This window comes from Rhipicephalus sanguineus, chromosome 1 (genome assembly GCF_013339695.2).
Source record: "Rhipicephalus sanguineus isolate Rsan-2018 chromosome 1, BIME_Rsan_1.4, whole genome shotgun sequence".
Lineage (NCBI taxonomy): Eukaryota > Metazoa > Arthropoda > Arachnida > Ixodida > Ixodidae > Rhipicephalus > Rhipicephalus sanguineus.
In genome coordinates, this window is record NC_051176.1 from 285,196,835 (window position 1) to 285,213,350 (window position 16,516).

The 16,516-nt window shown below is 43.7% G+C and overlaps 1 protein-coding gene and 1 long non-coding RNA gene across 6 annotated transcripts in view; one reads left to right on the forward strand and one right to left on the reverse strand.

The window, feature by feature from the left end:
• LOC119379172 (uncharacterized) overlaps positions 1-6,218 on the reverse strand; it is a 40,016-nt gene extending 33,798 nt beyond the window's left edge. The window contains exons 1-3 of one of the 5 annotated variants that reach the window (XM_037648379.2): positions 6,101-6,218; positions 184-587; positions 14-104 (exon numbers count right to left, since the gene is read on the reverse strand). In XM_037648379.2, coding sequence (XP_037504307.1) covers positions 14-104; positions 184-582 — 490 coding nt within the window. In that variant the 5' untranslated portion in view covers positions 583-587; positions 6,101-6,218. Of the gene's footprint in view, positions 1-13; positions 105-183; positions 911-1,034; positions 1,209-3,278; positions 3,326-6,100 lie in introns of those variants that run through there. The other 4 variants (XM_037648380.2, XM_037648378.2, XM_037648377.2 and 1 more) reach the window with 4 other exon arrangements.
• An 801-nt stretch (positions 6,219-7,019) lies between these two features.
• Positions 7,020-16,516, forward strand: part of LOC119379174 (uncharacterized) — a 31,707-nt gene continuing 22,210 nt past the window's right edge. The window contains exons 1-2 of the long non-coding RNA XR_005181115.2: positions 7,020-7,069; positions 12,424-12,577. This is a non-coding gene — a long non-coding RNA (uncharacterized LOC119379174). The remainder of the gene's footprint in view (positions 7,070-12,423; positions 12,578-16,516) is intronic.

Consider the following 16,516-nt stretch of genomic DNA (forward strand, 5'->3'; position numbering starts at 1 on the left):
AGAAGAGACTCACCAGGTGGTGGGGACGATCTCCTTCTCCGTGGCGCAAGTGTGGTCATGGGCCGCGACAGCTCTTCCTCCTGCACCTGGAACGAATTGTTAGACTGGACTGGCGCGTTAGCTTGCCGACATCACACGACGCTCCGCGAGGCGCGGTACCCAGGCACTGCACTGACGACCTACCTGATCGGCGGACTGCATTTCAGTCACAATCTCCGGCAGCGTCTGCGCTTCGGCTTGGTTGGCGAAGCCCAACAAGGCCTTTACGTCCTCGACTGCCTTGACAGTATCGCGGTGGTGTTTGGTGCGCGCGTGCTTTTCCAGCTCGCTCTTGCCCGCCCTCAGATCGGCGTTGCACAGCTTGCACCTGGCACGGTACGGATCGTTCGGCACGCTAACAAGCCAGTTCTTGAAGCGCTCGTCCTGCAGCCAAGAGTCTCGAAACTTCTGCTTGTACCACTTGATGCCCGGGGTTGTGTTCGAGCTGCCACTCGACTTGCGTTTGGCAGCCCTCGTCTCGGCCGTGACCTCAGTAACTTGGTTACTGTGCAGCGGCGAAAGTGCCGTCACTTGTTCCTCCATGGGCTCTGCAAAAAAGTGGCCCATCAGCTTAGTCGTGAAAACACAAATTTGAACGTAAAGGAGACTAAAAACAAGTTCATCCGCCACAGTAGCGACGTGCGGTGCATGTGCGTCCGATGCGTGGGCTCGAAGACTGCCGACGCTCCAACGCTGGGAGCGGAGAACGGACGGTGCACCGCCCCAGAGACGCCATGTTTAGTGCAACGCTACTAACAGATTTCGAGAAGCTGACCGACGTTTTGAACTGGAGGATAACGTGCAGCCACAAGTCCATGAACACAGCACATGTACTGGGACACGTTTTGTGACAACATACAACATGCGCGCAGCTAAATTCGCCAGCTATTCCCTACAAAGCTCCTGTAAAGCAACTTTTTCCCTAGCTCCTCGTAATCGGAATAACCTGTACAATCGCAAGATATCAAGCTGAAAGACAGAAATGTTTGACTTACACGATTGGTGGCCGTTATAAGAGTTCTCAGTGTCATCACAAGGCACACATTACATACCCGCCCGTACACAAAATAAAATATAATAGACGATTATAATAGGCTATCCAATTCATATCTCCCTAGGGCACAAAGCACCCGGAAAGACGGTAACAAGCAAAACAAAATGGCGCTTAGAGGTGCCCAATGTGGCTAGACCGAGTCGCGGATCTGCAAACACCGAACCGTTACAGCGCCGCCGTTAATAGACAGTTTCGCATCAAAGACAACCGTCGTCTGCTGCGTCGTCAGCCAATAGTACAGCCGTGACGTGCTTGATCTGGTATAAAAAACTCACGAATACAGTCACAAGTAAAAATACAGCAGTGGGTATATAACAAACGAGGAAGGGCTGCTGAAGATAACCTCCAGTTGCACAGACTAAAATATCCAGGGGTGAATACTGTCATTTCATACGCCCACTGAGCAGCGGCAGGACGTCTAGCCACAGACTACGACTATCCACTATTTACGACTATAAAAAAACGATGAATATTTTTAGAAATGTGAAGTAAAAGTTTTTCGCGGCAAGTCTGTATTTGCAAACACAGCGCTTTTCACCGCTGGCGGTGAAGATTTCGGAAATCTCTGGAACGGCGAGTTAAAGTTGCGGTTATCTCAACAAAAAAACACAAATATCACAGATTCTAAAAAAAGCATCAACAGCTATAAAGGCGCTTATGCAACCATAGTAACATTATGCATAGTCATTTAAATGCCGTTTAAATGCGACTCGTGTTAGTGAACTACGAGTTCACTAACACGAGAGAGAGAGAAAAGGTTTATTATGGCAGAAAAGCTGAGAGGTCGGCCTGTCACTAACACGAGTCCTACATCTCAGCTTTCCCGACTCGCGCGTCGCTGCGATTCGGCGTAAACCTTCTGCCGTTTTAGCGCGCCACATAAATTCATTGACATAAAGCCACACACGGTGAAATTAGCAGCCCCAATTTTCACTACACATAAATCGTCAAGCCGTTGGCCTAACTACTGTTTCAAAGTTCGATATGGCACACGGCGTGGGAATAACTATTGAATGGCTCGCAAATACAACTTCAGTGCGCGAAACACCAATCACACCAGGCCCGTAGCCAGGGGGGTGGGGGGCTACCCCTTCCCCCACCCCCGAAATTTTGGTGAAGTAGGTGTTTTTACCAAAAATAAATAATGAAGATATGTGTTTTTCTCAAATAGTCAAGGTTTTCAACAAGTGCCCCCCCCCCCCACCCCCCGAAAAAAATTCCTGGCTACGGGCCTGAATCACACTCATGCGAAATCATTGTTTTGTAACGATCCATTCAATTGTTTCAGTTCTTATACATCTTCGTGACGAATGAAACTCAGTGGCAACGACAGTGCGGCAGCATCTGAGCCGACGAAGGGAGAAAAGAATAGAAAATGTAACATGTCATTAAAAAATTACAGCTTCAGTTTGCTTATCTCCAAACACGAATTATACGCGCTCTTTTATATAGGTTTACAAAAACCGAAACCGCACGTAAAGAGTGCGCTCCCTTGACAACTAAACAAGCGTTTCCCGTGAACACCATATGATATGACATCGCGACCGAGTGGTAGAAACGGTCACTGTACGACTACAGCAGTACTGATAAAATTTCAAGGATACATAGATATGTCGTTCTCGCGTGACCACCGTGTCATCCTCAAAATACGACAAACGGAATGGCAACGCAAGACATCACCTCCATAACGAAGATTCTGCATCACAATGCGACATATCTTCAATAGCTCCTATTAGAAAGGGAAAGTTTCTGTCGCAGATAAAATTAATCACTCGCTAAACGCGGCTAATCCATACCAAGGCACCAAATCGCGCGCCAGGTTTCGATGCCTAGACTCTCTGACTACGTATGTACGAACGAAACAAGGGGAATGGTTCACGGGACTCGTTCCTTCGTTAGACACAACATAGAGAAAGCACATTTGAAAGCCGCTTACTGCAGGTTTCTAACACAATGAAAAAAATATGACGGTTCATTAGCAAAGGGAATGAGGCACCAAGCAATTGTCAGCGGGTATATGTCAATTTGTATCAAAATTTTCAATTGCTGCAAAACAACACTGCGCGAAAAAAAGGCAGTTCTGCTATCATAAAAACACTAATAAGAGAGAAGCAAAATTGAATCAAAACAGGTGCATCAAAAAAGGAAAAGAAAGGTACGCGGAAAGTTTTGCTCGCTCACCTACCTTAGCTATTTCACTGCTGAAGACTGACGCAATTGGGGCAATTCAAACCAACAAAGAGGTTTTCTCACTAAATAATAAAACGAAAAAAGAAAAGGATATATGCAGTATTTAAAACATCGTAAGTGTAAACAGGCGTTACAAGCGACGCTAAGCAACTGAATGAATGTGGGAAGCTGCACTATTCAGCTGAACGTAACAAAAACCAACAACAACAGCAGTCTAATCACAGGCTCATTGTGCTCTCTCACCGACAACGTTCACTTTGAACGGCACTTCGTTTAGAGTGAACGTTTAGAACGGTGCAGAACCATCGGAACATCACTAAAGAGCACTGTAAATGCACGCAAATTCAGCATGAACTTGAGCACGCCATGAGCCCTCGCGAGCTACCACGTTGTGACCGCAACGGAAAAATTTCAGATGAAGGGACAAGAATCCGAGGTCGGCAAGACACGCCCGATGCGGCTACCATCTATCCAGTTACACCAATAAGCGCTGCTAAATTATTGCTTACAAATGTTCAAACATACCGCGTCGTAAAATTAAAACGTGATTATATTGTTACAGCGACAGAATTCACCGATTTTGACCTAGCACAATCTCCACGACGCGAACAAAGCGACTGACGAAGAAGTTGGGGAAATGGTTGTTCCCCAGACCACCACCCAATATGGCGATATAGGGGACATTGCGCGGTACAACTTCACCCGTGCACTGTGTATTCGTTGTTGGCAAATGACCACTGCAGTGGCCACGAAAATAAAGCAAGCAGCTTCGCCGTTCCATTTTTAATTGAAATAAGATCGTGCTCTCAATCAAGCGAAAGCCATTATCACGCGCAAAGGACCAGGCACGAAAATCCCTGTTCCGGATCGGTACATTCGAGCCTCGTTTTCTCAACCATTCGTTTTAGGGAAATCTAAGAATGATACAAATATTCAGCTTTAGTCATTTGCAAGTAAGGCTGTGTGTTGAGATACACGTGTTCGCGTTTCTGTAACGGGCGTTCGTTTCTTATTATTGCGCCAGGCTTAACGCCTGGACAGCCCACGCAGGTTCGCGCCAGCCAGAAAACCGCCATCGGGGCGAGCGCAGCACGCAAGGGTTACGAACTTACGAGTGCTTTTGTTGATGCGCAGTGAATGCCGTTTATTTCCCCGTACCAGGTCGCATTCGATGCTGCTCTTGTGTGCTTCAAGTGCGACCTAGCATGCGAATGTGACGAAAAGTGTATATTTGTCCTGCCGTTTTAAAATTGGTACAGATATATCATTTAGTCATGTCTAGGCCTCCCTGCGGGCGTGTTGCATGCCCAAGCGCATTTTTACTTCACAGCAGTCGATTCTTGTATGTGACTTGATTGTAGTATACTCGTTGTTGGACCAAATACTGCATGAATTGTCATTATGCACTTCAGTCTAAGCTCGAAGCGTACGAATGACCTTGCAGAATCGGTCCAGCGTTTTATCGCTTCCTCTTCAGTGCTTTATATAAGCGTGAAAAAAAAAAAAAAGATATCAGCAAGCTTGTTTTGAAGACGTCGCATGATTTGAGAGCCCTGCATTCATGAAGCAGCAAGGCCAGAATTGGCCGCCTTGATTGCTTTGTGAGTGTTGTTAAACCTAAATGTTCAGCGAGAAGGGTGAAATCAACTGTAGTGTTAAACTTAGCTGCCTGTGCCACAGGCAGCTAAGTTCAACACTGCAGTTTATTTCACTCTTACCGGACCGTCGGCCCGCTTATAGTGCCGAGAAAAGGTAAGGCACGCTCTTTTACTGTGCTTTCTAAAAAAAAAAAAAAACAACGATCGGTTTTGTTATTTCATGGACATACCAACACAGGCGACAAAAGCTGGTATGAGTCGATTTAAATGCATGTGTTACATGTGTGCGCGCGCTTTTTATTTTACGGGGTGCGTTTGCTGTGATTCGAGTAGCGGTGTTGCAAATGTTCCTTCGTCATTTACCATCGTTAAACAGAACGCTATATTGCGTTCTTCTTCGGTCTAAAATATGAGAAACTAAAAAAAAAAAGCTCAGTTCGAAAGAATTTACAGAAACGTATAGCGCCTGGCCTGCCTTGCGCCCTTTAATATATATATATATATATGCCGTGCATCACTTACAGCGAAACATTTCTATAAGTTTTTTCTGTAATTAGAACAGCAGTGCGGAAAAAATTCGTGCAAAGGGTAGTTCAAATGGAAGGTGCTTAAACAAGGCCAGCTACAAGCTCCTAGGTCGAACGTCGCTTTTAGAAAGGAATGTTCGAGAGGGATGCTCTGCTAAGCGTGTACATACTTAGCTCATGGCGCCGCGGAGACCTTGCAAGACGCGCATTAGTGGCGCAATCGCTCGGTCGTACTTGCAAAGCGTGGAACCAGCAGAAATTTCTGTTCCAACGCAACTGCAAGATGCATCAAGAAAAACGTCATGCAGTACATTTGCAATAAATGCAACGACGCACATGATAAAACTTCGGTAAACATTTGATCAGATGGAAACCTGGCACTGCGTGTTACCAAGGGTCAACTTTGGGTGTTCGAGAATTAAGAGGTTTATTTGCGCGAGGCTGAAATCTCAACGCCATGGGCATTGAGATTTCACAGTCTCACGCAAAATTCTGGCTTTCGTGTTCCCGTCTGCGGGGAATCTAGGTACCCCGTAGGAAGGTTAGGGCTCACTGGGCCTCGGCACCGTGTTTCGATCTAACGTCGGAGGGAACAGCAGCAAAGCCTGACATTTAGCGTCAAGGGAGAAACTTCCGAAGCCATAAGTTGGGGACATTTCGGAGTGTGTACAGCTGACACTCGAGGAACTTACCACTTTCTGGGAGATGAGAAACTGAACTCTATGTCGGGCTGTGCTCAAGAGGTTCTTATCGCACGTGCTGAACTTATACGAGCAAGGCACTAAAGCGACACCTTGGGCAGGGGCGGTTCAAGCACACGGGGAAAGGGGGCACTAGAAGAGGGCGTTATGTCTTACACGTCACTGGCTCGGGAACGCCTTCCTAGCCACAGAGCATAAAGAAAGTTCGTATGCTAGGTGACTGCATTAATAAATGACAGGAAATAGTGATTTCTTTCGAAGAGAGCAGGTATCGTTATAAAATGTAACGTGAGTGCGGCAGATATAAAACGACACCGAACCTAGAGCACCGGTACAGGGCCGCATCTGATCGTTATGGTTGCCTTCGGTGGAATCAAAGCGCGAAATGAGCCTGTATAAAATGCAGAGTTCCACAGTCGTGCCGTTTGGGAATATCGTTGTGTTGTCATTGTCATTAATAGAATAGATCACTGAACAATTTAAGAAAAAAAATGACGTTTCGCTATGCTTTCGTGAAGTTGCCGCTTTAATAAGTTCTTGCCACCGAATATTGCATGGTTTCATAAGTGCTATTTTATTTCCTCGAGCAAGTTTTATGTGCCGCCGCTCCTGCTTTGCCTCTGCAAAAGAGTGACACCAGTGTAAACAGCAAATAAATATATTATAGGCTTATATTCGCTCGTGCTACAACTGCACACGTATACGTCCCGCTTTTGTTTTAGAAAATCTGTGATATACATACGCTCTGCTTTCGCGCATTTTTGTTTCTCACAATGCATTTACTATATCTGCTTCAATTATATAGGCTTAAGTCAGTATACGGGTGAATGTATCCATGCCTGGTTTTCAGCAGTGAAACCAGTGTCATTACACGACGGACGCCGCCGCTCGTTTGGAACTCTCCTAGCTGGGCGTTTACCGTGGATGTACTTTCTGGTGGTACTAATCAGGATTACAAGGGTGAGCAATACAGCGAAGCACTGTAATATGTAGCAGCATTAGTAGGAATGTGGACTGCGCTAAATGCTGGTGGCATTAGGCAAAAAGAAAAAAAAAGGGCAGTAATCATTCCACGCCAAACGTCCCAGCCATTTCGGCGACCATGTCAAATGTGTGTTAGAAAAAAAAAAATCGTCCTGATTTCTTGCACTGAAAACAGTAAATTACTAGACTATTTCGGAGAGAAAAAAAATTTTGGTCCCGTGGGAGCCTTCCGAATTTCGCAGAATGTCGTCCAAGTGTTCTTTGTCAGAAAATTTATTCTGAGAGTAACGTTTCTCGTTTCGATACCAAATTTGGTTTACATATTAAGCACAGGTATTTTTGTAAGGTGTTCGAAGCTCAATAATATCACTGCAATTTTTCTACCACACATGCCTCCAGTCACCAATACGTTCTATGTGTGCATTTTTTCCATTGTAATATTGCGCTATGTATGAATATCCGAGTAATGAATAATTACTCTATGTGAGGTACATTTTGCGTTGAAAAAATCTCACACCGCTGAAGTTAAATTTACGAGAAAAAAATCACGAATTTGAGAAAATCACCATTTCGGTCCACATTAAAGGAGTCCTGACACAAAACTTTTCGCCCCGCGTTTTTTTGCTGCAATGTGTTGCTGGGGGCCTGTTAGTCATAACACGGCACATGGTTTGCTGCAGCGCGTGACAGATAATTAATTACAAGCTCCTCATTACCGACACAGCCTCAGTTTCGGTTTGACAGAGCTCCAAAAACGACAAGCCGCCGCGTGCAACTATCACCACCTAACGAGTGAAACGCTCGGTCACGTGAGCACACAGAACAGTGACGCATTTCCGCGCGGTCTGTCGTCGTCGGGCTCATTGTCGTCTGATGGCGACGATTTTCTTGCGGCGGGGATGGAAGGAATTTTCGACGTGGCGAATCACTTCAGGTTTGACCTGCTGGCGAGGAGCGATTAGTCGGGAAGCGCGTCAACAGAAATGGCGGCCACGACGTCATCATAACTTGTACCGGCTGAAACGTTTACGTAGGGGAAGTAGGGGGGTCACCTCGGGTCACCTCCGAGGGTGTCATTGCACTAGGTGCGACCTATAATGCTGGATCGCGCTCGCGAACTTCAAAATTCATATAAAATACCTTCCAAGCTTTATTCGCTGTCGATATTTTGCAGATGGTACACACACGTACACGGGAATCGATCCAGCAGGCTTTCTCGGCCGCGAAATTTTGTGTACACCACCTGGTGATGCAGTTAAAAATCAGTTTTATACCTCAATCGAAAGCAAATAACTAGCTCTTCTTATATGGCAAGTTGAAGTTTCATCTTTACATTTTTTTAAAGAAGAAAATAATTTTTGAATTTCGCTATTGACGGCTATCTCCCAATTTGTTCATATGACAGCTTCCTCATTGAAGTTCCCCATTGCCACCAATGGGGAACTTCATAAATTATTTTTTTTCCTTAAAAAAAATCTAATGATAAAACTTGCCATATATAAGAACTGTTTATTTGCCATTTATCGTCCGCATGACATCCACCATTTGGGACCGCCCCCGCGCCGGTCTTCTAGTCGGCCTTCACATCGACTGATTCTCGTCTTCTGTTCATTTATTATATGAATATTTCGAAGTGGGGGTTTGAACATCCAAACCCTCCTCTACGCTACTGCGTGCCATAATGTTGTCATTACAACTGACAGCAAAAAAACCCCTGCCACGATAGGCATGTTCACTTACTGTACAGCAGAGCTTATAAACGCATATAAAAGCATATCTTAGCGTGTCGCATAAATCTACGTATTCGGCTGAGTTACTCAAAAAACGGATATTATACTTGCGCTGGAAATCAAAATGACTAATAAATAAAATTGCAACCACCAACTTTTTTTAACAAATTAATTACTCGAGCGCATCTGTTTCAATATGTGAACTGAAGCCAGAGATGTCACAGGACGCATCCTTTTCGAACGAATCATGTAGTGCCACTTTTGAGATAAGCACTGTCAAACTTACGGCAAAGAGGCTCTGGTGTTAAAATTACTTCTTTTTTTAAAACAAAACGTCTGTTTATCCTTTGAAACTTTAAAATTACTGGAACACAATTAGCCTTAGATGAATTGGCGCTATTTCAGGGTTCATTCTCAGTCACGTTCGATTGTGGACGAGTGTCATAAATGTTACGTAAGATCCATTCAGAAGTGCTCAGAAGCCGTGAGGAAATAAAGCAAGCACAGTTATATATATATATATATATATATATATATATATATATATATATATATATATATATATATATATATATATAGCATGTATTATGAACCTAGCATGCATTATGCGTTTTTGTATAAATTCCACTGAATATGCCGTTCTTTAACCAACATTTTCTTTGCCTTACTGTATACTGTACGTATCGTGTTTCTTTTTTTTGTTTTTCTATGTAGCCCATATATGCTGTAATTACGCTACAAATGTTAGTGTTTGTTTACCTGACTTGTTTTGCTTTGATTTTATTCCCCTCTTTATCACTAATTTTTTTCTTTTTATTAGTTGTACTGAAAATCATTGTACTGCCCAACTGCCACGCTCTCGAATGAGAGTAGCAGTATTGTAAATAAATAAATAATATATATATATATATATATATATATATATATATATATATATATATATATATATATATATATATACATACACACACACACACACACACACAGTTAAACCTCCACATAAAGACCTTCAATATAACGAAAATCTCGACATAACGAAGTATTTCCGTTTTTGTAACTTAAGGTCCATTGAACACCATGCATTTTTCGTCTCAATATAAGGAAGCGTGTTTACCCGCGTCGTTGTACTGAAAGGGAAGGCAGTAAAGTGAAACTCGCGAAACAAAACAGTCCTCCATAAATGTACAGTCGTGAGCAATATGAGATGGAATACTAAACCTTTTAAAGGTCACAGCGGCTAAACGTCGTCGGCAAGCGCAAAAGTCCTCCTGGCACTAAATGGTCCATGCATAATAAAGGTGTCTCTAGCAATTCACTACGTCACATTCATACAAGTACATTACAAGTAACTGTTGAACAGACAGGAACTCGATGTTCCAGCTCATATTGCTCACGATAGTATGCGCCGTGATTCAGGTTGTCGTCTTGCTCTCGTGCTATTTTAGACCTCAGCTCTCTTGCTCGTGTGGCGTGCGATGATTTTCGATGACGCGCATTCATCGGGCTGAGTGGAGAGCAAGTGGTTCGGTTTTGCGAACGTGATAGCTTCGGCGTCGCACCACGGCCAACATGCGATGGGAACGCTCAATACGAGAGTGCATTGGACCTGCATTCGTGCGTTTTTGAACAGCGCAGCTGCTAACCCCCGGTTCGCCTTGACAACTATCATCATCATGAACTCTTCATGTCCTGCTTCGCTCCCCGAACACGTGCGCCAGGCGCGCGCTCTCCCGCTGCGCCGATTAGTCCGTCGTGGGATGCAATAACTCGTATCGCCGAGAGAACGAGTACAGCGACAGATAAAGAAAATGATAGAAAGAAACGCCAAGAAAGAGAAAACATACACAAGAAAGAGATAGCAAAAAACACAGAGCAAGAACGAAAGAGAAAGAGGGATAAACAAAGAAAGAAGCGAGAAATACAGAGAGAGGGAGGGAAAAAAAGATAGCGAGAGAAAGAAATAGAGAAAGAAACAGAGATAAAAAAAGATAGAAAAACTGAGAGAAAGAAGAGAAACAAGGCCGCCCAGCTCCGCTGTTGGTTCCAACCTTGCGGCAAGCTGCGCTATTAATTAATTAATTAATTAATTACTATGTTTTTTTCTTTAGCCGGATCTCAGGTTCAACAAAATAATTTTTTTACGTTATTGAAATTAGTTTTTTTTTTATTGCCGTAATATTCAAATATTCTTGCGGCATTTTCCACATAAAAGTCAATCCTTCGGCGACTATACTTTTGCAAAAAAGGTTGTATTTCAATTTAACGAAAATTCGTTGTAACGAATTAAATTGCCGATTTTGACGACTTCGATATATCGAGTACCTGTATTACAAACTGAAAAAAGAAGCAATTTATAAATCGCTCCATAAATCGGTGTATCTAATTTAGCAACATATATATAATTAGTGAACTTTTCGAAATCAAAGTTTGTAGACATTGATAGATGAATTGCGAGACAAAGTTTAAGGAGTAATAATTTGAAATGAAGCATTTTGAGAATGTAACATGGCATTTGGTGTGACAGATCAAGTGAAAAATTATAAATGCAAGCGCACATTCCCGCCTTTTCGCCATAACTTGAAAGATACCTAAATATTTTACTTTTTTTTTAGTTCGCGCCTAAACCACATCCGCTCCGTAAGTGTAACTTGCATATCGCCTAGTATGCTTGCAACGAACAATCACAATATAAAAAATTCTCGCGGACTGCCGCGTTCCGAAAGCGTGTCGTTTGTGGGCGTCGATAATAAGACGCTTGCATTGCCTTGAAAACTTCGCAGAACGCATCTTCGAAAACAAGCGATGCGCGTCCAGCTGAAGCGGCAGATTCATCGTGTCCTATCCGGTTGGCGCAATATACCTGACAGGAACCAAATTAAGGCGGATATTGAAAGTAAGATGCTTTCAGCATCGGAGGTTCAAACGTGCATATAAGTTAATTTGGTCTTTTAAGAAAACGGAAGAAAATGCTAATTAGATTTTTGTTTATACTTCAGTAGTATTAGTAGTAAACTTAATTTTGTCCGAGATGGGGTTTAAGAGAGTCATGGACCACTTTTACAAGTAATGAACAAATGACCTCAGTATCGGAGCTCATTACCTCATGCACGAATCGACTGTCGCAAAAATTTCTCCAATCCATCAAGAACGAGAGTAGTTGCAGGGGTTTGTCGCGCGCCTTCTTCCTTCTCTCGTCACCGACGAGCGCGCTGGAGGGGTGGCCCGGGGGAAAGAAGTTACGCCAGCAGCGTCATGACCTTGAGCGCGCGTGATGAAACGCGATCGCTCTCTCCTGCTGTGATTCCTGCGCGCGAGTGTGGCTCACTGTGTAATGTTAGAAGACTATGGAACACTAATGGCGGCACCCCGTGGCAAGAAGCGCATCTGATCCAAACGCCGCGCTTCTGATTTATGTCGGCTATCGGCCAACAGCATGCTCCTTGCTGTTCGTCGTCAAAGAGATGACGCCGGCAGCTCCGAAGGGAGTGAGGACGGGTCTCTGAGAAAATGGCAACTTCGCGCTCCGCTTGTAAACTCTCCTTGCCGCACACGACTGCAATATTTGGCTGAGATGTTCATAGCAGTGTCCGCTATCCGCAGGATGTGTTTTCTCACCAAGCCCGAGGGGTGGCTCATGACCCCTTTATGGAGGAGGGGAGTAGGAGGGACCGCCCTGTTCTTCCTCAGGAGGCGACCAGGCTTTGCACTTTGCCGGCGCTTCGGCCATCTGGACGACCCGGAATAGGAGATACGGGTCTTGTGTTTGCTGTATTTTCCATTTTATTACTGTAAGCAGCGTTGTGCATTGCTTTTGTCGTCGCAAGTATAACGCCCTCTTACGCTCCTTAGCCTTGGCAGTGCTGCATGGCTATGCATGAAACGAACTGTACACCCCGTGTGTGTACACAGGGTGTCCCATCTATCGCCCACCCAGATTTAAAAAAAAAAAGAGAGGAATGGAGTTACTCGATGTAAACCTAGTTCATTGTTCCCAGTACACTGGAGTAGCCGCTACAAATATTTTTTTTTCGTTAACAAGATTTAATTATTTAATCAATAAATTTTGTAACTCGACAATTACTCACGTAATATTCAAAATCTCAGTGAGGTATATGCAGACATGCTTGGGTTACATCCAACTGCGCTATTTTCAGCAACGTACTAATTACGTGCTCTTTTTTTTTTTCGGCTGAAGGAAGCCCCCGAAATATGAAAATACCGCGTGACTAAACTGCGACGCTCATCAAAGTAGCGCCCTCAAACAGGCTCACGGTAAGGTAGTGGCGTACAATCGAGGGCAAGGAATCCCTGTAAAATTGCGATACGTGTTGTTGGCACTCGTCCCGTATACCATTGCAAAGGTACGGAACGCTGTCTATCCATGGTAGCTGCGGACAACAGGCAAAGCTGTTGCTTACAGTAAGTTTACTTGAGGACGCTACTGGCGAGAGCGAAGTCCCGTGGTATTTTTCACATTTGGAGGGCTTTCTTTATCAGCCGGGAAAAAATGAGCGCGCAATTAGGACGATGCTGAGAATAGTGCATTTAGACATCACTTCAGCATGCCTACATTTGCCTCATTGACATTTTGGTAATTAGGTGAGCACTTCTTATTATAAGTAATCAATTAAATCTAATCAACGAAAAAATGTCTAGCGACTACTCAGTATATTGGGAATAATATGGACCCGTTTTTATTCTCGTAATACAGTTCCTCTTTTTGGTGCTCGATACTATATTCTCCGGAAGCACCACAGTATACTTATGCAGAGCGAGCGCCTTACGCAAGACTTTCCACAACCACAGCATGTTGTCTACAAACAAGGACAACCCAAACAACAGGCGGTTGGTTGCCATGCCCAGGCGGTTGGTTGCCATCCTTCTCGGAAACCCCGCTATAAAATGGCGCACATGACAACAACTGTTGCAACTATAGTACTGCTATAATTACCAGTTGGAAGATCACGGGTACTTTTGCTAGTGGCACAGAATATGCCGCTTATTTGCTAGAATGTTCCATCTGCCATCAACGGCACAAACGCCAAACCAAAAATACTTTTAGGTACCGTCTTAATAATCATAAAGCACATGTGCATGCTCTTCCGTATTTACCATTTTAAAGACGTCACTGACGCTAGTCATTCCTTTCATAACATTAAAGCTACAATACTTGAACCGGGCTTTAAATCACATTGTGAACGCGAAGTTAGAGAATGTCTTAATTCATAAATTCACCATTGTCTAACGGCATGAACGAGAGCCTCAGCACTTTATTTGTATGTTGCCTTATTAAATCACTTCTTGGTGGCATTGGCTAATGCACGTATATTGCTTGCACGTTTTCAACGATTCACCAATTATTATCTATAGAATGCTTACGCGCCGCTTGATGATTTTATACTCACTTAAATGCAATTCTCTATCTTTTTTGTAGCGTTTGAAATACAACCCGACTATATCGGAATCGGGTAAATCGAATTATCCTTTATATCGAATTATTTTCCAACGTGACAATGCTTTAACGTCGATTCACAGGAAAATCTACGACTACATCGAACAAAAATAGCCGGAACACTTCTCATACATCGAACATCGGGCATTGCGAAATGCCCCAAGAAGTTGGCTTTCCCTTAGAAGACATTGGCTTTTTCTCGCGCAAGGGGGCTTTCCCGTACGCTTTTGGGAGAGCGAGCGGTATGATTAGGAAGGCGCAGCGAGTAGAAACCACCGCTTGCCATCACGTGCTTACTCCCATGATTCCTCGCCGTCGCGCCCTACTTCAGCCCCATCGTGCGCGGTTAGACATTCGCTTCGTGAGAAAATTAAAGGCGATTGGATACTATTTTCCGATCTGATATATGCTCGCGGCGCATGTACTTAGAAAAAAAAAAGCAGTCTATTATGAGATGCGCTGTTTACGTCGATACTGTGTTATCTCGCGTATAAGCCGCCGCTGCATATAACCAGCAACTGCAAACTGCGAAAAAACAAAATCTAGAAAAAAACCGATTGCCTTGAAGCCACCTTCCTTGCATTGCCGTGACGGAGTGTCGTGAAGCCAACTTGCGCGCTGAAAATGCTGTAAATTCTTTAAAGTTTATATCAAATATTACGATTTATCAAACTAATTCCCGTTTTTTTTTTTTTTGCGAGTTCGATATATGCGGCTTTGACTGTATCCAAAATGCGCTGAATGTGCTTTAGATTCTTCATTATCCCCTTTGCTTTGTGATCGCATGAACGAATGTCCGCTATCTTGTAGAACTTGTTTACTTGACCCTCGTCTTTGGGCATCTTCCAAAGATTCAATGTGCTAGTTCGCGATTGCATATTCTTGTTCGCTTTGCGTTGTATTTGGATTATGGCCACGATTGTGTGCAGATCTGTAAAAGTATTTCAGCAGAAACAAGTGATAACAACATAGCCTTGCGACTCGCAAGCGGCTTATACAGGATGTTTACAGATGTTTATACAGGAAAATAAGGACAATGCAATGTTTTCTCGCTCTCTTCGGCATTACTTGTCTGTGGCGACAGACATCTTAGGATGACTAGAACGATTACTTCGGAGAAATGAAATAATTAACCAATTTAACCAGAGGAGACTGGAGTCCTTCAAACAGGAGGATTGGAGTCCTTCCTGTGCAGAGCCCATTGCCGCTTTCAGACTTTCAAAAGAGCGGCCGCTGGTAATTTTTACGGAGTGATGACATCAGACCAGCCTCGCCGGCGAAGCCGAAACCGAAACGCCGAAGAGCGCTGCTGTCACACTCTTCTTCCGAGGCGTTCAGAACTAGCGAGCGCCTTTGTATCAAACGTGTGAGTATGAGGGCTGTGCTTATTACCATGCCTAGCTCTTATGGCGCACGTAGGTTAACGAATGCTGAAGAACCAACACCACTGCAATCGTTGTCGGTAACAATGTAGCCATTCTTGGCGTCTGCTCGGAAAAGGCAATTGCGCTCTTCAGCACTTCGGTTTCACCGGTGAAATTGGTCAAATTTCATCACTCCGCAAAAGTTACCAGCGGCCGCTTTTCGGCAATCTAAAAAACGGCAATGGGCTCTCGCAGGAAGGACTTCAATTCTCCAATTTGACCCAACCGCCTGTCTCCGGTAATAAGAAGTGAATTAGTTTAATTTCAATAATTAATTCTGCAATTAACGCCAGCATAAGATGTCTGCCGCCACAGAAAAGTAATGCCGAAGACAGCGACACACACACACACACACATACGCACACATGCATATATATATATAAATATATATGTGCGTGCATGTGTATGTATGTATGTATGTATGTATGTATGTATGTATGTATGTATGTATGTATGTATGTATGTATGTATGTATGTATGTATGTATGTATGTATGTATGTACACATACAGGGTGCCCCAGCTATCTTTAGCCAGGGTTTAGAAATACGCCGACGCACGCAATGACGACGCGGCCAAATGCATGTTGCTGACTATTGCCTGGAGTAAGTCAGAAAATTTTTTGTGTTCTGATTAATTGCTTGATTAGGCCACTAAATTAACTAACTTTTGAAGCAACGAAGCTGCGCAAAAAAATCCAAAGAGAAAGTTGTAGATTGGTTTTAAAACGTCCGATTAGAAAGTTTATATCTACTAAGTATTAGCCTTTTTCTGCTTACTACAGGTGCCCGCGAAATGCAAAAAAAAAAAATACCACGT